We start from the raw sequence: 25,030 nt of genomic DNA on the forward strand, positions 1-25,030 counted from the left end.
AGGCTTTTATTAACTGCTGTCAACCTCCTTGACTGATCAAGGAAGAGTGGAATGGGGAGCATGCAAAGGACTATGGATAGGATCAGTCTCGAGAGGTGTGTTCAGCAGGCAGCAGCCAATCATAGCATAACAGTGGTTTACCACGCTAATATTACCTCAATTAGTGACAGATGTGTGGGTTGGGGTAGGCCTTGCTGGGTATTGTGCTTCAAGCCATCAAAAGAATGCAGAGACTTGTCATACAGCATGGAAACAGGCCTTACTTTACACTGATTCTGCACTAATCATTAATCACTCGCTTACATTAGCCCAACATGAGGAAGTCTATGTGATCCCAGAGGGAATGTGCAGACTCCAGGTTGGCAGTTCTAGGGGTCAGGATTGAACTTAAATCACTGGAAATGACTGAGACAACAGTTCTACTAGCCATGCCACCCACTGTGCTGCTGTTGATCTCTGTCAGATTTCACTGCTTAGTCAGTGGTCACCCAAACTCTATAAGTGAAACATGAAGGTCTGCAGAATCTGTGGTTGTAGTAAAAACTCTGAGATGCAGGATGAACAGGTGTTTTCACAGTGTCCATAGTAGCTAAAGATGTATTGCTGATGTTTCGGACCAGGACCAGGCCCAAAACATTGGTAATACATCTTAATCTCCTATGAGTTCCTCCAGCATCTGTGTCTTTACCAAACTCTTTGTTCAAGAAGTAAAGAATTCTTCTATTTTTCCTCCAGTGCATGAGAGATTGCAAACTTCCCTAAAGTACTGCCATTCCTAGGCTGCTCTTATAGTCTCCTCCAAGGACTGCACCCCTGGAGGGTTCTATGGCCTGAAGTTCAAAGTACATGCTTTGGGCACTGTTCTTCACCACCCTGTTCAAAATACTCTGACCACTAGGAGGACTTTCACATCCTTCTTCTTTCATTTGAACATGTCATCATTCTGCTTGAAAAGTGTTGCTTGTGCTGTTATAATAAGAACTGATTTCAAAAATTGCCTTGAGAAATGGAAAAACACAGCACATCCTTAGTAAACACCATGTTGAAACCAGCCCATCAATTTTAGTTTGGTATTATATAGGCAACATGTTAGGCAGTGCCCACCAACACTGTTTTAACAAAATAAAATTGGGGTTGGGCATTTTCTAAGCCTAATGGGTAATAGTGTTCAGAATTCTTTGTCATGTGGAATCTAAATGCTAGCCCATTTCAGCATTTTAACTCCAGATATATTTCTCTCCACTTAGATGTCTGGCCTCATCTAATCTGGAGATTATCCGAGCACCAACTCTCCATTCTGCCCTTATAATAAAGTGCATCAAGAGTTGAGCTAGTCCAGTAAATGGCAACTAATTCACTACCTTGCCCCAGAGTTCAATTATTAAACATAATAGAAGCAGTGTGCCAAACTATACATGTATTAGTCTTGATAAAGAGTCCCAATCGGAAACATAGACTCTCTATTTCTCACCTACCAAGATTCCAGCATCTGCAATTCTTCTGCTTCCATAGTTGTATTCATTTCAATGAAAGGTGCAGAAAGTAAGACAATGGAATTAAACCCCAAAGGCATGTCTTAACCACAAATTAACAATGGTTTTAGTCAATGATAATCCTAACCAGAATTTCTCTCTGATCTCTTACTCAGACAAGGAGAAAATGGGAATGATTTTAATAATTTATATATGGGAAACATTACGGAGTGAGAGTGGTTGCTTGATCTATCCAATTCCAATTTAATCTTCGTTGATATGGCTCATAGGTAAAATTAGAAAGGATGTAGAAATGTCTGCAATATAATCCCATCTGTTCAAGGTCATTGTCATCTGATTGTGCATATTAGAACTTGGCAAATCAGCATCTCTCTGGACCATAATAGAGACACACAGTACATCTTTCACACAAACAACATATATACATAGTGATCCAAAGTAAATATATACCTCTATAAAAATTGAATAATGGGTTTCTAGAATTGTTCATTCTCACCGCCTGTGAGAAGAAGTTGTTTCCCAATCTGGCGCTTCTGGTTTTTATGCTCCTGTACCTCTTACAGGGTAGTGTCACAAAGAGGTGAGCTGGATGGTAAGGGTCCTCAATGATTCTTTGAGCCCTTTTTAAGCACCGCTCTTTAGAGAGGAAAAGGAGACCCCATTGACCTTCTCAGCAGTTTTACCTTCGATCTGATGCTTTGCAGCTACCATCCCACACTATGATGCATCCAGAAAGTAGCCTCTCTATTGTGTTCCTGTAGAAAATTGTTTTGGATGGTGGCCAGTCGCCTTGCCTTCCACAACCTCCTTAGGAAGTGTCCTTTAAATGGATGCAAAGGAACTTTCTGCTCCCCACTCTCCCTATGATAGAGTCATTACTATATAGTGGGGAGTGGTACTTTGTCCTCCCGAAGTCCACAATTATTTGCTTGGACTTGTCATATTGAGTCTGGGGTTGTTTCACTTGCACCACTGTTCAAGTCTATCAACCAATTCACCTTTGTTGCTGATGAGGTCAACTATCATTATGACATTGAAAACGATGATTTTGTTGGAGCTGAACCTGGCAGTACAGCCGTGAGTTAGCAGCATGAACAGTAGCAGGATGAGCACTCAGCCCTGAGATGCACCAGTGCTCAGTGTGATGGGGCTTGAGGCTTTGCTGCCAACCTAGATAGACTGTGGTCTTTCAATCAAGAGATCCAGGATCCAGTTGCACAGAGGGGCACTGAGTCCAAGTGAGGACAGTTTATCCACCAGACTCTGAGGTATGATTATGTCGAATGCTGAGCTGAAGTCAATGAATAACAGCCTGGTGTATAAGGCATCATTCTCTAGGTGTGTCAGGATGGAGTGGAAGGTCAGGTCTATTGCATTATTTCTTGCCAGATAAGATAGATTAAGATAAATTCCAGTTTAATATATTCACTCATGTTGTTTGAGCTTAAATCTAACTTCTATATTTGCCACCTCGTGTATTTGAATTTTCTGTCTGTTATAATTTTCCATTGATCTTTCCATGTACAGCCACCTTCCATGTGAGTCAATGAGTAAAGTGTTTGCAGCCTTTCAGTGTGTGAAGCCTGTTACTAACAGCACGTATTTCACCTTATTTTTGCAGTAATGAAACTATCCCTCCTGGAGACAAATCCATTAACTCTGAGGCAGATGATCCTGGGAAGATTCCAAGTGAATGTGCTATCAATGTTTCTAGTGGAGTCAGCTCAGATGGGGCTGGCGTGGATGCTGCTTCTCACCAAATGAAATGCCCAGCCGCTGATGCCAAGGAGGGAAAGCCATGCCGTGTTATTCCAGTCTCCAGCATGATGCTGCAGAAAGCAAGCTTGCACCACACCACTTCCCCGATGAGAATGCAGCGAAGCAAAGGGTCAGCAGCATGTTCACACATGCCAGCCTCTGATTACGAATTGTCTTTGGATCTGAAAAATAAGCAGGTATTCGACACATCTGACGGAATATACCTGCAATGCAAAATATTGTCAGCCAAGAATAGCTAATACTAGGCATAGAACAAAAATTGGGCATAAACATTTAAATGAAGCACATTTTTATAAAGTTATCTTTCCAAATACCGTGATATCTTAGTATTAAAATTCAGTCAGTGCATTTTACTCAATTACAGATTATCACGATAAAATTTAGGGGGGGGTTGTACTTTTTCTGTGACACAGATGATAATGTCTTTTTAAGATTCAAAATTATTTTATTGTCATGCAATAAAATAGAAAATGTGGTATTACACAAATTTTCCTTTAGTCTACTGTAAGACAAAGATTAGCAGAAATTGCCCAGCATGTTTTACAGCTAAAGAGAGTTCTAACTTGTTCCTTTGTTTTATTTCTTTCACTTAGTCAGTTTATTTAGTTTCTGTTTAAAAAAAATTACATTTTAAATTAGCTGCAATTAGTTGACCCAAATGGAATCACGTGGGCGAACTCCAATCCCCATGCGACTGCTGGAATCCAAAAGACAGATATGCATGTCGTATGTGTTTCTATGCAACTTGTAAATTCCATCCCCTTGGCAATGCTGACCTTAACAGTGATGCACAGATCCCTAAAATTAATTAAAAATAAAAACCCCTACCAGGATGATATCATCATAAAACCAATGCAGAATTTAGCAAGAATGGAATGTACTGCTTTGTTGTGTGGTTGGGGTTGGGAGGTGGAGACGCTTATGGCTGTGGAGAAGCAGAAATGAAGCAGCTTTGCTCTGAAATGAATCCTGATGCACTTGATCTGGGTGCTTGTAGCTGACAAGATGGGAAAAAATGTCAGTTTTGCATGACTGAAAACTCACCTTGATAGGCACATTAAGGAGCTAGCAGTCCTTGGGTATAGCAATTTATGAACATAAAAAACTATAGTTGATAAGGGGTCTAATTCATGACCTGTTAATGTTCAAAATGTCAAGTGCTGATAAATAAGTTTCCTTGTTAGTAATCTTCAGAAAAGGTTGGTCATTGGTGAAGTGTGAAAATACTTATTTGCGTTCTGCTACTGATTAGTACATAATTCACGAGGGACTGCTTCATGCTAGTTATCTATCAGTGAAATATATTCAGTTGTTGAAGCATGTTTGAGATCCTGAATATATTTTCATAACTCACAGCTGGTAAAAACTGTTCATTAGTTGATGATTCTGTTTTTTTTAAGACAGAACCTTCATGGTTTTTGTATTGCGTCATATAGAGTGAGAGATTTTATGCTTGCCAGCTGCAATTACCCACTGCAAAATAATGGCTTAACACTGATGATCATTTATTGACAAAGAAAGTGTCTCTATTTATGTTGCACATTCAGAATAAGCTCAGAAATAACTTTAAAAAGCTCATCATCATTTGCAGAGGTATTGTTAGCAAGAGCAGCATTGATTACCCATCCCCAATTGCCCTTGAGAAGTGGTGGTGTGTTTTTCCCTTAAACTATTGTAGTCCTTTAGTGAGAGTTATCTCTCTGTATTATTGGCCAAGGAATTTTAGGTTAAGGGATGATGATGGAATAGTTTTGTGCCTACAGGAGAGGATAGGTTGAAGGACTGCAGAAAAAATAAGGAGTTAAGATTGGTGGTATTTGTCTACTGAGAGCTAACATGGACCTGATGGGATGAATAGTCTTCTGTGTTGTACTAAGTCAGTAAAAGTATGATATGTGCTTTGGAGGGGAGAATGTAGATATTTGTGTTCCATTCTAGATTTTTGTCAATGTTTATTTGAAGGACAACCTTTCAATTTCCTATATGTGCAACATCTCTGTGAAAAGCACACAAATTTATTTGGGTAATTGTAAATGTTACATTGCTATCAAGTTATCCCATGGCATTAGAGCAAGGTCACAGTGCTGCTGAGAGGGACAAGGTGAAATTTGTTTTTTTTTTAAATTTCTGTGTCAGAATGGGTGTTTGATATGAAAGGGAATTCACAGGTGTGTGTGATCAGATGCATCCATTTTCTCTAGAAGATTGTGTTTGGTTTCAGATTCCATTATCTGCTGTCTCCTGTGTTCCTCCAATATTTGCAGTCTTGCTGGGGCAGCTATAATGCAGAATGCTTTGGGCTGGGTAATATTGATCTCCCTGAATGTTGCTGAAGCTACACATCCGAGTGCATCATACTCCTAATGGAAAGGCTTTCTTGAGTCAAGTCTCCAACTAGAGAATAGCCAGTAGCTACAGTATTTTACATAATACTTGAGTTATTTTCTGGTGCATGTTGAGTCTTAAGAAATTGGTAGAGATTTGGGCACTTGAATGAATGTTGAATGTCAAAGAGAGATGGCAAAACTTAGTTGAGATAATTATCCTTTGACAAGTTTTGTATCGCCCTGTCCAGTGACTTCATTAACTTCAGTTTTACTCGTATTCCTTGAAGCTGCCTTGTTGTCAAGGCAGTCATCCCATTTCATCACAGAATTCTGCACTTTGCCCATAATTATTACCAATGTAGTTGCAAAGTCTGGAGATTCAAACTGCAGCAAAAAATGGATTATTGGTGCTTGATGCACCTAGTCATGAATGAATCTTTCATTAATTTGTTGGTGTTCAAGAGTAGATTGATAGAATGGTAATTCTACATTGGATTTGTCCCACTTTTTGTGAGGAAGTTCCCTGGGTAATTTGCCACTTTGTCGGCACATCCCATTCCTATCACAAGAGACATGAAGCAAGGCCATGTTAGGCTTATTTGGACAGTGTATCTCAAATAAGAACATGCACCCCTTCCAGGAAAATTAATACATCCCGGTTAAGACCCTAGTTTAACGGCTTCTTGAGTTGATTTCCATATCCTTACCTCCAGACCTAGTGGATATGATGACACACGATAGCTTGGTTTGGGAATCTTGACCATCATTTCTTAATTACAACATGACTTCATAAGATTGGAGTTCAATGATCTCTAGAAGTTAAGTTAATAATATCCCTTCATGAAAGTTTCTGAATAGAAATCAGAATTACTGTGATGGTGCTAGGACATGCTAGAACCCAAAAGATATTGCTATTCTTCTTTGCATTCTCACATCTAAGACACTTGTCACTTACTAATATTTGTACACTTGACATATGTTGCCTCCAGGGTTTAGTGTTATGTGGAATGAAACAGAGGTTTTCACAACAGACACTCACTCCAAGCTGTGTGAGCTGTTGAAAACACCCTGATGTTATCTGAGTGGGTAAATGCTCAGCTGCCAGTCCGTACATCTCGTACATTTTAAACCTTTGCCACATGTTTCTGAGTTTGTTGCTTTGTTATTCTTCTTCTCTGCACAGTAGGACCTCTAGATCAATGTCCAGGAGAGATTTCCTTGACTTCAACTGAGGAACTCATTTTTCCATATTCCCAAATTTTCCACTTGCTTCGTTTTTATTATGTATTCATATCAGATGTACTATTAAGTGATGTTTATCTGAACTGACATTTTTTTTGTAGATTGGCAAACATTTAGAATGGAACAGCAGTGCAATTATGAAATGAGAGTGTGTGCAAGTGTGAATGGAGTTTTGTTGAATAACTATTCCATAAGGTGTAGCAATTGAATCAATTTTGCTCTCTGTCTTATCATTTTTGTGCCCAGCTATGGGAAACTGGGGTTTGTACTGTGCTAACTATGAATACTGCTTTTTTTTTCTCCTCACAGTATGAACATCAGGAAAGGAAACACTGTGTTTAGCATCTTTGAAGAGAAGCAGTAGTTCTGTGTGAGCTGACAGTGGTGAATGCATGTCCTACATTTTTTCCTTTCACTGCAGCTGTATAGGAACCTAATATCTCAATTATTGTGTCCTCCTGGTGAGCTGGTGGACAAATGTCTGCTGTTCCCCCTCCAGTGGTTCCCATCAATTATGTGCAGTTTTTTTTCTTTTTGCATGAATAGAATGGCTATCATTTGTATTCACCTACTGGTTTATTTGACCGTTATGGGACATCCAAATCACTTCTCCTAAACTGCTCACATGGAGAAAATTGGCCTTTGATGGTGACACAAAATAAGGGTTGGGGAATTATTTAAGTGCAAATCAACATTAATTTATTCCTAAACATCCATATGATATATTTTCATGTTGCATTCTCGTTTTAAACATTTTTCAAATCCAGGAAATACCATTGCCCAGGAAATTTTGATAATTTTAAAAAATAATGTGAATTGCATATTCTTTTATGTGATTATAAACCTTGTTGCTGGATCTTAACTCTCAGCTGCTGTATAATTTAGACAATTAATTGCTTTTCATGTCTTGCCTTGGCAGTTTTTGCACTCCCCAGTTTAGATTTTTTGGAACCACAATTACAGTTTTTGCATATAACCATTTAATTGTTTGTACAAGGTCAGTCATTTAAATTGTAATGTTTTTTCACTCTTTTATAAATGTGAATGATAGTTCAATCTGCAGGAAACTAATGCATAGATGTAGCAATGGTATTGAGGTAGTTCCCTTGGATGTGACGCAGGAAGTACTTAACTGACACTAGTTTACTAAGCTGGAGTGCCCTCTTTGTTTGTTTCCCCATAACCCAATTCAATTTCCTGTGTTAGAGTCAACTGTAAACTGTAAACTCCTATCTTTGCAGGGACTTTTAAGAAATCAGGACCACATATGGAGTATAATTTTCCCCTGTTTCTGTTTGTTATCCTGAGAAATGTTTGCTTGCTTAGCAAAAAATATATCTGAATTTTTTAAGGTCCGTTGTATTGTGTGATTCAATGCACAATGTGTTATTTTCCTTAATTGATTTTGTGTCCTTTTGAGATGTGCCGGAAACTAATTATTTTTAAATAGAGTGTGAGATCAGAGAGAATGTAATTGCTTTAGTCGGGGAAAATATCCAGACTGAAATTCTGGTAATATATTTTCACATTTTTTTACTTGTTATTTTAATTTAGTTTGATTACTATGACTGCTTATAGACTTCAAAGTTTCTGGACCTTCTGCCAATGAAGCATTTTCTGTTGGATACACTCAGGATCTGTGGAAATAGTTCACATTTTAGATTTAATATCTTCCATCAGCAGGTGACTTGTGCTTTTCTTTTCACAAGATTATACTTGATCTGCCATGTGTTGACAGCATTTTCTATTTTTCTTTCAGATTTGCAGTTTTTTTATATACAAGCATTTTCTGTTGCTGAGGGAGCTTGTCTGTTGAATTAGGGTTACAAGGTGGCAAAGCTAGGGGTTAAAAGAGTTTTTGAGAATAGAAATGAAGAAGGGGGCAAGTACTTCCTCAATGAAAGAAAAAATGCCAAATTCTACTCAGAGAACATTGTAACAAGAGTTCAATCAAAATCCTGCAAATGAAACAATTCTATCAGATTTGTGTTTTCCCCACCTGATGAACTGCTTGCCATGGTTTCAGAATTAGGTCACTGTGTGAGCAAAAGCTGCACTGGAAACAAAATTAATGGTTATCTCTTGGAACCACCATTGCATCTATATATCTGTCAGCTATATTTGTGTTTGAAGCAATTAAGGGGTGCTAAGACGTGAAAAAAAATCAGGAACAATATCTTGTACATTTGTTTGATCCTATATTATCAAATGAAATTCCTGTCAGATTTCTCCTCAAACAGCCTTTTTCTGACAATGAAATACTTATTTTGGAACGTACCTGGAGACTAAACAACCAGGCAGACCTCTCGAGAAAGATTAGGGGCAAATATTAGAGAGACCAAGTAAATGGTACAGTTGCCAATTTAATTTCTTGCATCTGACAATGCACACAATTACAATCTTGCTTGCCTGTCAGAAACTGAACAGGAAGGTGGTGGTATTGGTCCATGCCTAATGGCTATTTTCCAAAACTAAAACAAAAATTGCTGGAACACTTTAGCAGGTCAGGAAGCAACTGTGGAATGAGAAACAGGTGACATTTCAGATCAAAAGCCCTTCATCAGAAGTGGGGGTCAGGGCACTGCGGCCACTATTCCCAGCCCTGCCCAGTCAGCTTTGATGTGTCTGATTGTGTCGAAGTAAATGAGCAGAGTGCTGGGATTTGCTGACTTTGATTCTATTTCGTTCTGTATATTTCAATCCTAAAATGGGCACTTTGATGGGTGATAGAAGTAGGTAATACAGGTAGTACAATGTAAAAAAAAACTATATACTAAATGAAAATGTTTCACATTTTTGCATCGAATTGCATACATCATCCATCTGTAAATGCCTATTTCATGATCTTTATCTCACATTTTACCTCATAATTTGACACCATCAGTGAACCTTCATATTATTATTTACTTGATGGACGCCCTTGTATCCAGTCAATTTATCTCCAAAACAGAAAATGAATGGAGAGCACCACCTTCATCCTAATATCGTTAAATGACTTTGTTTCTTTTTTGTGTTGAGCTATTGCATAATGATCCAATTTTAGATTAAAAAATTTGAGAGAACTTGCTAAGTAATCAGGTTTGGACTATAAAAATCTTTGGTATAAAATGAACACATTGAAACAAAATTAATCCATGCTTACAGAATCAAAAGTAAATAAGGGGGTAAGTTAGAACTTTAAATTTCTGCCTTGGGTCCAATATAACAATCATTTTGAAAATCTTGTTCTTTATCAGAGTCCTTCACCTGAATCTCTAGACCATGCATGAACTCAAAGAAACCAGTCAGTGTTGCAGCATTAAACTAAAGTTCCTGCTTTTTACTAATAACTGTACCTTGAAGAAGGACTCAGGCCCAAAGCATCAGTAATATATCTTTACCTCCTATGGATGCTGTGGGGCTGGCTGAGTTCCTCCAGCATTTCTGTGTGTTTTTACATTCATATTTCATCACCATCCAAGACTACTAGAACCAACACAACATTTTGAGCCAGTAGCTTTGCTTTTTTATTGAGCCTTCTAACAATTCTATATTTTTCCAAGCAAGTATCTGCACCACAAAGCATGGTAATTGGTTGGAAAATCACTGCTATGAATCTCCAAGTAGTTATTCCCAAGGATCAAAGAAAATAGATATTGGCAGGAGCACATTAAAAGAAAGATAACACCGTTATTTTTAATTAAAATGTGTGTTATTCTGGTGTAAATCAGAGCAAATTAAGGATGGGGTGGTAATGCATTAGAAAAGGATTTGGAGAGAATTATGTTGATAATTGGAGCTGTCTTTTATTGCTTGGGGAGTAAGGGCTGTCCCTTTTTATTTGTGAAACGTGAGTGCAGTTGTTTTACCACAGGGTGAAGGCTGGACTTTTACTGGCATGGGGAACAATGAAACAAATAGGTTGGTCAAACCATCTTGTCCTGTTGGTCTCAATATACAGTTAAATCCAGGAAGGGAAATTTTTATCCCACAGACACTAACAATGAGAAGGTGAAGAGGGACAGAGTTTTTTTTAAATTTCCTGTTCTTTGGTTTGAGGAATAGAAATTGGGTTGTGTTCTGAGGTGACATTGATAACTTTGTATAGTTTTGAGGAGAAAGTGTAATTCACCTGGGGACAATTGAGAAAGGCATCAGAAAATAGGAATTTTCCGAGTTCAGTTTGGCAGCAGAAGACTTGTCTGCCTGCCACACATATTAAGCCATCACAGGAATTTTGCTCTTGACTTTGTGCCCAACATAATGGGTAGAAAATCATGAACAAGTATTAGAAATACCCAACCAGAATGAACACACAGAAATAAAAGACAGAACCGATTGCAGACTATTAAAGAAACCTGTCATTAAAGATGTTTTTCAGAGTAAAAACATGTCTATTGCTTGACATAGTTAAAACTGTTTTCTAAAGTTGGAAGTTCATTTCTCTGCAGGAAGAGGTGGTTGCATTACAGCTGTCACCCCCACGTCTCCCCACTCCTAGTGTAAGAAGAAGGGGTGTAAAAGACCCAAGAATTTTTTTTAATCAACTTTCCCCATTAATGGAGGGAGAAAATAATGGCCCCTGAGGAAGGGAAGGAAGACCAAACTTGAATTTTGTTCTAAAAAATATAAGCTGATATTCTCTCCCACTGTCTTTCCTTCTGCTTCAATTGCTCATTTTGCTCATCAGGGACAGATTTTGTCTTACCCTTTAAAATTATCCTTACTCAAGGATGTCAGGGGTGAGTCAATATTGTAATGTGTTACAAAAGCATCATGTTTATCTGCTCTGAGTAAAGACCAAGGGTGGAGACAGGCCGAGCAGTTTCTAGAATTGCTCCACTATTCATAAAAATCATTGTTTATTCAATGAGATGAAATATTCAGTCCATTTCACTTCACTACCATATTCTTGAAATCCAAAAATCTATTTTCTTCAGCATGGAAAATATTCAATGATTTAACATAGAAAATTGTAGTTTTGCAATCATGATTTAAAAAAAAAAATTATTTGCAATCTTAACACTGTATTGGGGGAAACGGACTCACACAATCAACCTGACAAGCCTCTGTATTTCCCTGTATTTTAAGCTTTATGTGCTACAAGAATTAGAAAAATATGAGTGAAGTAATTATTTTATTCCTATTTTTGGATGAGAGCAATGTAATTTTGAAAGCTAAATGATTATTAAGAGAAAATCTTACTAATGGTATACTTCCAATTTTTGTGATCCTTGCAAATGAAAGACATCGAAGAATAACTGTTGGAAGGAAACTAAAACATGCTAAAATCACACTAAACTGGTGCTTGTAATCTTATCTTGTTATTGTGCATGCCTTGAATGTGATGGAAAATAACTTGGTGAGAGAGTAAGTTTGATCCATGTGCACACTTGAGATGAATGTTTGCTCAGGAAACAAGTATTAATTCAGCCAGGGAGGGATGGGTGGGGAAGAGGGTTCATAGCTGGGCTCCAAGAGGTGTAAAATGAAAGTGCAATGAAAGGGAACGCTAGGTGGGGATATTCATTTACAGAATGCAAGTCAGCATCTATTATCCATTTGTGGTTATTGGTGGCAAGTTGTTCCTTGAGCTGCTGTTGTCTTTCTAGTGGCTCCAATAGTGCAGAGACGAGGAGGTTTCGGGATGTAGACCCACTGACAATGAAGGGTCAATTTAATTCCATGGGAGACACACAAGAATGCAAATGGAATCTAGGGGAAAAAAATAAGCAAACTGCTGGAGCAGCTGTGTTGGTCAGGCAGTGGACCTGGAGGGAAATGGGCAGCTGTCATTTCAGATCTGAACCAGAGTTCAGGACTGGGAAATGAGAGGGAGGTTTTGAAGAAGGGAGGGGATGATGTCAGTATATAAGAGGTGGACCTTTCCTCAGATGTGTGGATGAAAGAGAGTGACAGACAGATGGAGCCAGGTGCAAGAGCAGGATGATTAGAATAAGAAGACAGAGGCTGTTGAGATATTTTGGGGATAGGATGATTGACCTCCAAGATATATTTAGTTTGTCTGAGTTAGGATTTCAATCAGGGAACATTTCCTCTTTGATCCTATTGTGGTAAATGTACCCGAGCAGTTTGTGAGCAAACAATGGAATATAATTCCATATATGATAGGTTCTCCATGAGGCCCCCCGAGGGTTGCCTTGTTTGCCAGTTATGGCCCTTCTCTGCCATGCAGAATTGGCTAAGGTTTGTAACTATCCACAGCACATTTCTTTAGACACATTTTAATATTTTAGGGAATTATTCAGAGAAGATCTTTGAAGCAAAAAAACCACCTCTGCACAATTTGTAATAACTCACTAAATCAAGGTTAGTCATTGACTCCATGACAATTACAAAGAAATCACTAGATCTGCAAACTCCATGGGAAAATGGATTTGTGGTAAATCCCTCCTGAATGTCTGTTTACTTTTTGTCTGCATATCCATAGTCCTTTGTATTTTTCGGTTTAAATGTCTGTCAGCCTCACTGATAAATTATCTGTATGCTTTTCCATATCATTCCTTTTAATTTTTCAGACATCCATCTATTTCTCGGAGATAAATTAACTATCAATTGGGATTGCTTGTTTCTTCAATCTCTCTTCTTTCAGGCATTCTTCTTGACTGGGAGCAGGGGTTGGCTTTTGTTTTTAAATCCCTGCTACAAGACATAAGTTGCCTTCTCTCAGAAGTTCTGTCATTCAAAATATTTATGAGTTTCTCTATAACCATATAACCATTTACGGAGCAGAAACAGGCCATGTCGGCCTTTCGAGTCCGCACCGGTTCACTAGAACAACTCCACTAGCTCAAGCGAAGGTCTCAGGGTTAAATTTATATCCCAGCTCAAATACCTGCCTGTTGTTTTGTGAGAGTCCGTAACTTTTTTCCAATTAAAATCAATTAATCAAAAACTGCTGATGCTAGAAATCTGAAAGAAAAGCAAAATATTTTGGAAACGCACAACAGACATCATCTACAGAAAGAACAGAGTTGGTTTTGGATTGAAGACCTTGTTCCTGACATTGATTGTTCCTCAGTTCCACGTAAAAATGATCATTAAAGGTTTTGATGGAACTTTCTAAACACGTCCTCCAAAGTCAAACTCAATGTGAAGCTGGATTTGGTCTAGTAAAAAACAATTGATAAGGGCAATGCCAATTAATTTTAATGCAAAAGGCATTGCGAAATTATTCAGAAATGTCCTTGCAACTTACTGCCAAATGCTTATCTGTAAATTTCTTCAATTAAATGCTTCGGTTCAGGTGAAGCTAGGTTTGCTTGGCATGCATTCCAAACCAACAAAAATCTAACAGTTTCAACAGCTGATAATCGCAAGCTGTCAGAGACATAATCGTGACTTGTATTCCATCGCATCTGCTCCCAGATAATCTGAGACGACCTCCTTCTTCAAAACAAAAAGTGGCTTCCCTTCCACCACCATCAACTCAGCCCTTACCAGCATCTCCTCCATTTCCCGCACATCTGCCCTGGCTCCCTCTGCCTTTAGATGCAACAAAAACAGGATTCCCCTTTTCCTCACCTACCGTTCCAGCAGCCTCAGCATCCAACATATACTCTTCCACAATTTCTTTCACCTACTATGTGATCCCACCACTAGACACATCTTCCCCTCTCTGCCTTCTGTAAGAATCACTCCCTCTGTGACTCACTTGTCCACTCATCCCTTCCTACTAATTGCTCCCTTCACACCTTTCCCTATGACTGCAGGAAATGCCATACTGTGCCCACACCTCCTCCCTCTCCACCTTTTGAGGCCCCAAGCAGTCCTTCCAAGTGAAGCAACACTTGAATCTGCGGGAGTCATCTGCTGGATCGAATGTTGCCATTGTGGCATTCTTTATATCAGAGAGATTGGACGCAGGCTGAGAGGCCACTCCACTGAGCACTTTTGCTCTATCCTCATCAATGACAACTATCTCCCAATGACCAGCCATTTCAATTCAGTGCCCCATCCCTGGGCTGTCATGTCTGTCCATGACCTCATGCACTGCCAAACAAAAGCTACTATAAATTGGAAGAGTAGCACCTAATATTCCATCTGGACATTCTCCAACTGGATGGCATTAACATCAATTTCTCCGATTTCTGCTAGCCCACTCCCTGTTCTCCCTCTCTTCCCTATCCCTCTTTCTCTTTCCTCCAGCTTTGTATCCCCTTCCTTTTCTATTCACTGAGCTCTTCTCCCAGCCCCCTCCCCCCCACCATTTTCTCTTGCATCCTCCCAGCCTTATCCACCTATGACCTCTTGCGTGCTGGCCTGTGCTCCTCTCCCTGCCCCTCACCCCCACCATTTTATTCTGGCACCTGACTACATTTTGCTCATTTTTTGATAAAGGGCTCAAGCCCGAAACATTGGTTATGTATCTCTGCTATATAAATACACTGTTTGATCTGCTTAGCTTTTGTTTTTATATCATGTATTCTTCTGTTGGATTTTATTGCCACATGTTCTATGCCCTTGGCAATATGGCAGGTAGTATGACTTGTGCAGCAAACAAATGCATTTTTTGGTTGCCATAATACATCCATTAAAATATCCACAAATGTTACATCAATGTCTTGTATTTATGGAATATCTTTAAGATCTTTCTTTGGCTTGGCATCGCGGACGAAGATTTATGGAGGGGGTAAAAAGTCCACGTCAGTTGCAGGTTCGTTTGTGGCTGACAAGTCCGATGCGGGACAGGCAGACACGGTTGCAGCGGTTGCAGGGGAAAATTGGTTGGTTGGGGTTGGGTGTTGGGTTTTTCCTTCTTTGCCTTTTGTCAGTGAGGTGGGCTCTGCGGTCTTCTTCAAAGGAGGTTGCTGCCCGCCAAACTGTGAGGCGCCAAGATGCACGGTTTGAGGCGTTATCAGCCCACTGGCGGTGGTCAATGTGGCAGGCACCAAGAGATTTCTTTAGGCAGTCCTTGTACCTTTTCTTTGGTGCACCTCTGTCACGGTGGCCAGTGGAGAGCTCGCCATATAACACGATCTTGGGAAGGCGATGGTCCTCCATTCTGGAGACGTGACCCATCCAGCGCAGCTGGATCTTCAGCAGCGTGGACTCGATGCTGTCGACCTCTGCCATCTCGAGTACTTCGACGTTAGGGATGAAAGCGCTCCAATGGATGTTGAGGATGGAGCGGAGACAACGCTGGTGGAAGCGTTCTAGGAGCCGTAGGTGGTGCCGGTAGAGGACCCATGATTCGGAGCCGAACAGGAGTGTGGGTATGACAACGGCTCTGTATACGCTTATCTTTGTGAGGTTTTTCAGTTGGTTGTTTTTCCAGACTCTTTTGTGTAGTCTTCCAAAGGCGCTATTTGCCTTGGCGAGTCTGTTGTCTATCTCATTGTCGATCCTTGCATCTGATGAAATGGTGCAGCCGAGATAGGTAAACTGGTTGACCGTTTTGAGTTTTGTGTGCCCGATGGAGATGTGGGGGGGCTGGTAGTCATGGTGGGGAGCTGGCTGATGGAGGACCTCAGTTTTCTTCAGCCTGACTTCCAGGCCAAACATTTTGGCAGTTTCTCCCAGAATCACAGTGCGGCTTTCGCGCAAACAGAGGAACTACTGACATGGTCTTTGCCCTCAGACAGCTCCAAGAAAAGTGCAGAGAACAAAACAAAGGACTCTACATCACCTTTGTTGACCTCACCAAAGCCTTCGACACCGTGAGCAGGAAAGGGCTTTGGCAAATACTAGAGCGCATCGGATGCCCCCCAAAGTTCCTCAACATGATTTTCCAACTGCACGAAAACCAACAAGGTCGGGTCAGATACAGCAATGAGCTCTCTGAACCCTTCTCCATTAACAATGGCGTGAAGCAAGGCTGTGTTCTCGCACCAACCCTCTTTTCAATCTTCTTCAGCATGATGCTGAACCAAGCCATGAAGGACCCCAACAATGAAGACGCTGTTTACATCCGGTACCGCACGGATGGCAGTCTCTTCAATCTGAGGCGCCTGCAAGCTCACACCAAGACACAAGAGAAACTTGTCCGTGAACTACTCTTTGCAGACGATGCCGCTTTAGTTGCTCATTCAGAGCCAGCTCTTCAGCGCTTGACGTCCTGCTTTACGGAAACTGCCAAAATCTTTAAGATAATATAATAAAATAACCCAAGCACCTTATAGAACAGAAGCAAAGAAAAAGTTGCCAAGCAACAATTAAAATGTTAGTGTAGGTATGATCTTAGAGGTTGGTTTAAGCATTGAAAGTAGAGAAATCTTTGACTTTTGGGAGCTGAAGGCATTACCGTCAATGGCAGGATATATAATTTCAGGGTTGTCCAGAACACTATTGGAGATATGCAGCTAATTTATAGGTTTATAGAGTACATTATAGAGATAGAGAGGGACTATTTGAAAACCAGGATGAAAACTTTAAACTTGAGAGGCTGCTTAATGTGAAGCCAGCATAGGTCTTCCAGTATAATGGTGCTGAGTCATAGAGCAGTGCAGCACAGAAATGGACCCTTCAGCCTTCCTTGACACCAGTTTTGCCTATATTTACTAATTACTTTTGCCTGAATTACAGCACAGAAACAGGCCCCTTTGGCCCTTCTAGTCTGTGCTGACTTATTTTTCTGCCTAGTCTCACTGACCTGCACCCAGTCCATCACCCTCCATAACTCTCCCATCCATGGACCTGCCCAAATTCCTCTTAAATGTTCAAATTGAGACCGCATTCACCACCTCAGCTGGCAGCTCGTTCCACACTTACATCGCTCTCTGGGTGAAGAAGTTCCCCCTCATGTTTCCTTTACACTATTCCCCACGGAGGAAAGAAATCAGAGGGAAAAAGAAAGAGAGACAGAGCTAGGGGAAAGAATAAATAGGGATAAAAAGGGGGTGAGAGTCTCATGGAAGCCAGAGAACTGAATGTTAATGCCATCTGGTTGAAGGGTACCCATACAGAATATGATGTGTTGTTCCTCCAATTTGCAGGTGGTCTCAGTCTGACAGTGCATGAGTCCATCGACAGAAATATCTTCATGGGAATGGGGTGGGGAATTGAAATGGGTGGCCACTGGGAGATCTCTACAATTGCAGTGGACAGAACCAAGGAGCTCAACAAAGTAATCTCTCAGTCTACATCCAGCCCCTCTGATGTAGAGGAGACCACAACAGGAACACCAGATGCAGTAGATGACCTCTTCAAATTCACAAGTGAAGTGTTGTTTCACTTTGAAGGACTGTTTGAGCTCTGAATGGTGGTGCAAGCGTAGCACTTTCTGCGGTCACAGGGGTAGATGCCAAGGGGACGATTGGTGGGAATGGAGGAGTAGACAATGGAGTCATGGAGAGCTGTTCCTGCAGAAGGCAGAGAGGGTAGGAATGGGATCATGTTGTAGGCATTGGAAATGGCAGAGGATAATTTGTTGAATGCGGAGGCTGGTAGGGTAGTAGGTGTGGACAAGGGGAATCCTGTCATTGTGCATTTGGGCAGAGGAGGCGAGGACAGAGGTGCAGGAAATGGAGATTACTTAAGGTGGTATGTCAGTGGGACTAAAATGGTTGAAAACCACTGATTTGGAGATAATGTGTCAGGTGGTAGTTTAATGAGTTTGGTAGGTCTTGTTGAAGGGTTAAGTAGGAGGACATGCCTTCAGCCAAACAGAGGTCAATGCACCAGTGCCTTCCTTGTCTGCGGGTTTAATGGTGAGGTTGGGATTACTGTAGAGAGAGGTGAGGGCAAGGCGTTCCAAGGTGGTGAGCTTAGAATGAGTGAGAGGAGTGTTGAAGTCGAGACAGTTGATATCTCAGAAGAAGAAAGCATGGAGACAGAACCAATGGAAGAAGAGTTTGACCATGATGTGTGAGGTGGGTGAAGGGGGACAAATGTGAGTCCTCTACTGAGGATAGAATAATCCATCTCCAAGAGGGGAAGATTGGAGGGGATGGTAAAGACCAGGCAAGAGTTAGAATGGGGGTCATTGGGATGGATGGTATCAGGGGGAGGATGATGGGGTGGATCAAGAGGTGGTGGGCATGAAGGATTCAAGGGAAGAAGGAGAGGGTTGGGGTAGTCAGAGGGGGAAGGGGAGGGTGAGAGGGGTCAGAGTGAAAATTTGCAACAGAGCCTCAGTTCTGTGGACCGCTGAGACCAGGATTAGAGTTTGTGATGGAGGCTCAGTCCTGTGGGTCACCTCGGCCAGGGTGGAAACCCACGACGGAGGCTTGGTCCTGAATGCCATCAGAGCCAAGGTGAGAGTTTACGATGGGGGCACATTTTCTCTAGTGCAATGGTGTGGTGATCAGAAATGCACACATTATTTCAAGTATAGTCTAAGCAGAGTTTAGTAAACTTGTCACATAATCTTACAAGTTTTAGATTCTTGGGTCTGATGTATGAAAGGAAGCTTTCCAAATGCCTTCTTCATCATCTTATTTATTGCATTGCCAATTTCAGGGAACTATGGCCTTGAACCCCAAAGTTCATCAGCCCTAATATTTATGTATATATCCTATTCCTATATAATTGTCAAAATGCATCACCTCTCACTGGTCCAGATTAAATTCTATCTGCAGTTCTCCATCCTTATGTATACAGAGGTTACTAAGGACAGTGGCTAGCTCCTTGTTAGATAGATAACAGTTCAGCATCAAATGAAGAAAGGGCTGAGTCAGGTGATGCTGTTGGAGATGGGAGTAGTCCAAGTGACAGCAGGGATATGTATTTCACAAATCAGTTTATCAGATATTACAAAAGGATGATAATAGTGAAGGATATGTGGAACCAGCCACCTTGTGGCTTGATTGAGGGAACTAAGGAGAAACAAGGGAACAGAAAGCAACATTGATAGTTTTAATTAAGAAAAATTGGGAGGGTCATAAATGCCCTGGTTGGTTCAGCGACATGCATTCCACATAATCCAATGTGATGCAGTCATTTAGAAATAACATTTTTTAATTGAAATTAAAACCACCTTTTGGATCACCCTAACACTGATTGTGAAAACCTCCTAAATTCTGAGAACTTTAATTGTGAGGTTGACGGAACACCATTGTTGAATTTCCCTGTCAGATTCGGTGCAGCGTCTCTTTTTAATACATTACAAGTTCTCACTGTTCTCGACTCCCTGGAGCAGCAGTGAGCAACAAACTGAAATGCGTCAGAGATTATCGGTTGCAGCTGAGCCAGGAGGTTGAAAGTGACTGTGCCCTGACCTTCATGGCTAAAACAGTCAAAGCATGAGCAAATGAAGACAAGAGAGTACAGATGCTAACAAGATGCTGACAAATGAAGACAAGAGACTACAGATGCTGGAAACATGGAAATGAAGAAGCTGCTGGAGGAGTCCAGCAAGTGAGGGGGCAGGAAGGTTAATGTTTCGGGTCAGAGCCCTGCATCAGGGCTGAAAGGGAGGATAGCCAGTAGAAAGAGGAAAGGAGAAGAAGAGAAGATAGGAGCCAGGTGGGGAGAGGTGGAGGAGTGAGACAGAGGAAAGTGGTTGATAGGTAGCAGCAGAGAAGGAAGAAAGAAGGCAGATGGAGCCAGATAGAGGAGGGAGGGATGAAGGTGGAGACAAATTCTGGAGTGTGCTATGCAGGGACAGAAAGATTACTAGTGCTGGTATCTGAGAAATAAGGAAGAAGACCATGGGAACGATCAGGGAAGAGATGAGGAGTGGCTGGAACCCGATGCAGGAAAGTCTTCATTGGGTAAATCTGAGTGAAAGGTGAGCATAGTACATAGGAAGGAGGAAACCCGGGTGACAATGGGCAGAGGCAGGGGGAGGGAGCTGTTACAAAAGGGAAGGAAAATGGGACGATTAGAGATGGATTGGAAGAAAAGAGAGAGAGAGGGGGAACACAGAAGGTAAGAAAACCCTGAAATTGAAAAATTCAGTCTTAATACTGATGTGAACAATAGTTCACGATGCACACGTCTACCTCTATTTCTCATGACAATAAAACCAACGCAAATGGCGAGGGCACAGAGTGTTGGAAGTGAAAACAGATTCTTAGTTAATTACCTAAAAACTAGGATTTAATTTTTTATATCTATATAAATTTATGAATAGAAGAAATTAATTAAAACAAATGTGTAATTTATTCAATAGCTTTTACTTGGTTGTAAAATACCATTTCAAAATGCATCGACTATTCCCACATCTGTCTATGGAACATTGACCACTGATGTGTGAAGATTGAATTTTCCAATACTAGGGAACTCTTAACTGCTGTGTGCCCCCTACACCTCTCCTTCTGATGTACTGGCAACCTCCGATTTTTGTTCACTTTTCTGTACATCATTTCCAAGCACTACATCACCCATTTTCATCCCTTTTCCCTCCTGCTTCTATCAAACTCCTGCTAACGCATTTCTTGTACTGGAACTGCTGCCCCATCTGATTCCATCTGCCCTTCATCTCTCTCTTAATGATTCCCTTTGTTACTTGTCAGATTCTAGCACTGGAAGCATTTATGTCCCTGCTTATCATCCTCCAGCAGTTGTTTGCACTTTTACCCCTCCTCTTCGAGTTCCGTCTGTCTTTTTGTCCATGTTTACTTCTACCTACAGTATTTCTGTCTCACAATTCCACCTCTCCCATCACCCACTTGATTCCTTCATCCCATCATGGTTCACCTATCACATAATCCCTTATCCCTATCCCTCTTCTTTTTATACTGGTTCTCTCCCCTCTCCATTCTCAGTCCTAATGCAAGGTCTCGACTGGAAATGTCAACCATTCCTTTTGCTCTCCCTGATGCTGTTCAACTCCCTGAGTTCCTTCAGTTGTTTGTTATTTTTGCTAAAGAATGTACAGCACGGTATTTTATCCAATTTGATTCTTTAAGTAGTGTATTTTTTAAAACATGGATTGTTCTATAAGTAAACAGGAATTGTTATTTACAGAGCAGTCCAGATGGAAACCTCACTGGAGATGCTCTATCCCCTTGTATTGACATGATTTCAGGGGGATGAATGTCTGAAAAAAAATATAGTATACAAGAAACAAAACTACAATGAAAGATGGGGGAAGCTTCTCTTTCAGCGGCATCTTTGGAATTCCTTTCCAATGCTGAAAATTTGATGGGCATGTTGGTGTAGTGGGCTGGCTTCTTGTTGCCTTTCTTAGTGATGTCAATGTTGGGTTAGATATCCATTCTGCTTTCTTTATTCTGTAGAGCCTCCTGGAGAACAGAGTGCAGCTTCATGGAACATAGAACCATAGAACACTACAGCACAGAAAACAGGCCATTCAGCCCTTCTAGTCTGTGCAAAATATTATTCCGCTCTTCTCTTTGACCTGCACCCAGTCCATAACTCTCCAGACCTTGGCCATCCATGTATCTATCCAATTTATTCTTAAAACTAAAATGAGCCTGTATTTACCATGTCAGATGACAGCTTGTTCCATACTCCCATCACTCTAAGTTCCCCCTAAATCTTTCCTCTTTCACCCTATAGTAATGTCCTCTCTAAGTGGAAAGAGCCCACTCAGATTTACTCTGTCTATAACCCTTATAATTTTGTAAACCTCTATCAAATCTCCCCTCATTCTTCTTTGCTTCATGGAATAAAATCCTAACCTGTTTAATATTTCCCTAGAACTCAACTCTTGAAAACCTGGAAACATCCTAGTAAATCTTCTCTGTACTCTTTCAATCTTACTGATATCCTTCCGAGAGTATGGTGACCAGAACTGCACACAATACTCCAAATTTGGCCTCAACAATGTCTTATTGTACTCCTGTACTCAATACTTTGATTTGTGAAGGTCAAGATGGCAAAGCTTTCTTTATAACCCTGTCTATCTGTGATGCTACATTTAGGGAATTATGTATCTGTATTCCCAGATCCCTCTATTCTTCCACACTCTTCAGTGCCCTAACATTTACTGTATATGTCCTACCTTAGTTTTTCCTTCCAAAATGCAACACCTCACACTTGTCTGCATTAAATTACATATGCCATTTTCTGTCAATTTTTCCAGTTGGTCCAGATCCCTCTGCAAGCTTTGAAAGCTTCCTCACTGTCCACAACGCCTCCAATCTTAGTGTCATCAGCAAACTGGCTGATCCAGTTTACCACATTAACATCCAGATCATTGATATAGACAACAGACAATAATGGTCCCAGCACTGATCCCTGAGGAACACCACTAATCACGGCCTCCGGTCTGAGAAGCATCATCCACTACCACTCTCTGTTTTCTCCTATTCATCCAATTTCAAATCTAGTTTACACTCCCGCCATGGATACCTAGTGTTTGAACCTTCTGAACTAACCTCCCATGTGGGACCTTGTCAAGGATCTTATGTCCTTGTAGACAGCATCCACAGCATCCTTCATCTACTTTCTTGGTAACCTCCTCGTAAAACTCTATTAGATGCATTAAACATAATGTACCATCCAAAAATCCATGCTGACTATCCTTAATCAGCCCTTGGCTGACAAAATACTTGTATATCCGATCTCTCGGAGCACCCTCCAATAATTTACCTACTACTGATGTCAGGCTCACTGGCCTGTAATTTTCTGGTTTACTTTTGGAGCCTTTTTTAAACAACAGAACCACACGAGCTACTCTCCAATCATCTGGCACCTTACCCATGGCTAAGGACATTTTAAATATTTCTGCCAGGGCCCCAGCAATTTCTACACTAGGTCCTTCAAGGTCTGAAGGAATATCTTGTCAGGCCCTGGGGATTTATCTACCTTTATTCTCTGTAAGGCAGCAAGCACCTCCTCCTCTTTAATCTCTGTATCTTCCATGACACTACTACTTGTTTCTCTTCCTTCCTTATACACTATGCCAGTTTCTTGAGTAAAAACTGATGCAAAAAAACTCTTTATGATCTTCCCCGTTTTGTGAGGCTACACATATAGATGACCATTCTGATCTTCTAATGGACTAATTTTGTCCCTTACTATCCTTTTAATATACTTATGGAAATCCTTCTGGCTCACCTTCACAATATCTGCCAAAGCGACCTCATGTCTTCTTTTTACCTTCCTGAACGTAGGTAATGCTTCAAATTTTCCATTTGTTGTAGTAACCTTGGCCCAAGCATGCTGGATACTAATGATGGCTTCCTATAAACCTAACGCAACACAACACAGCTCATCACAGGCAAAACCCTCCCCACTAGTGAGAATATCTACAGGGAATGCTGCCATCGAAGAACAGCAGCAATTATCGAAGTCCCACACCATCCAGCACATGCTCTGTCCTCACTGCTGCCATCAGGAAAGAGATATGGGTGCCTCAAGACTCGCACCCCAGATTCAGGAACAGCTGCTACCCCTCCACTATTAGACTCCTCAATGACAAACTCAATCAGAGACTCATTTAAGGACTCTTATTTGTCCACTTTATTGATTTTCTTTTTTATTCTCTCTGTATTGCACAGTCAGTTTTTAAAAATTTGTTATCTTTTTCAGTTCTTTATTTGTTTACATATATATGCTGTGTAACAGTTTTTTTTTGCACTACCAATTAATGGTAATTCTACTGAGCCTGCAGGAAAAAGAATCTCAAGGTTGTATGTGATGTCAAATATATGTACACTGACAATAAATCTGAATTCTACTAACATGGTTGAAGTTTGCTATGATGACAGTAATTACATGAAAATCTAAAATCGGAACTAAGTGCTGAAGGCGAGGTAAGGATATCATGCAGTGCCAGGTTGAAAGATTAGACTGATTGAGCAGTTTATCTGGAATATTCCATGTATTTTGTTTTAATGTTCTTTTAAGACATCAATAACTCTCCAGGAGTTGATGATAGATTTATAAAATATGTGTGTAAGATATTCTAGTGGAAAATAGTTTAATGAATTGCTTTTTCTTTATGCTTTGAAGACTTTGCTGAAAATCTTTATTTCCCCAGAGGTATGGCAGATTTTGTAATCAGTGCTTACATCTCAAGAAATAATAAATTGAAGTATAAAGAATTTATCCCTTAGAAAACCTAGCCTGTAGATCAGCTAAATTCATTCAATGTGTGGGCGTTTCACTCAAAGCTCAGTACACAGTTGATGAACTTTTTGGCTTTGCTTAAATTTGTAATTCCTTGCATTATAATTTTCAGTCTTTGCTTGACATCTTCCTCCGTGTAACTGAACTGAAGTAGTCAAAAGTAAACAACACAAAAATACAAAAACAATTTATTATCTAATGATGTAAGAGCTGATCCAATGGTTATTAGCAAGCAAACCACTATGTGTTTAAGTCACAACTCTTACA

The 25,030-nt window shown here is 40.5% G+C and overlaps 1 protein-coding gene across 1 annotated transcript in view; it reads left to right on the forward strand.

Annotated features, from left to right (window-relative positions):
- Nucleotides 1-2,590: 2,590 nt before the first annotated feature.
- Nucleotides 2,591-25,030, forward strand: part of LOC138746017 (IQ motif and SEC7 domain-containing protein 3-like) — a 124,725-nt gene continuing 102,285 nt past the window's right edge. Inside the window, exons 1-2 of the mRNA XM_069903692.1 lie at nucleotides 2,591-2,761; nucleotides 3,115-3,448. Coding sequence (XP_069759793.1) covers nucleotides 3,254-3,448 — 195 coding nt within the window. The 5' untranslated portion in view covers nucleotides 2,591-2,761; nucleotides 3,115-3,253. The remainder of the gene's footprint in view (nucleotides 2,762-3,114; nucleotides 3,449-25,030) is intronic.

Source organism: Narcine bancroftii, chromosome 11, assembly GCF_036971445.1.
Source record: "Narcine bancroftii isolate sNarBan1 chromosome 11, sNarBan1.hap1, whole genome shotgun sequence".
Taxonomy (NCBI): domain Eukaryota; kingdom Metazoa; phylum Chordata; class Chondrichthyes; order Torpediniformes; family Narcinidae; genus Narcine; species Narcine bancroftii.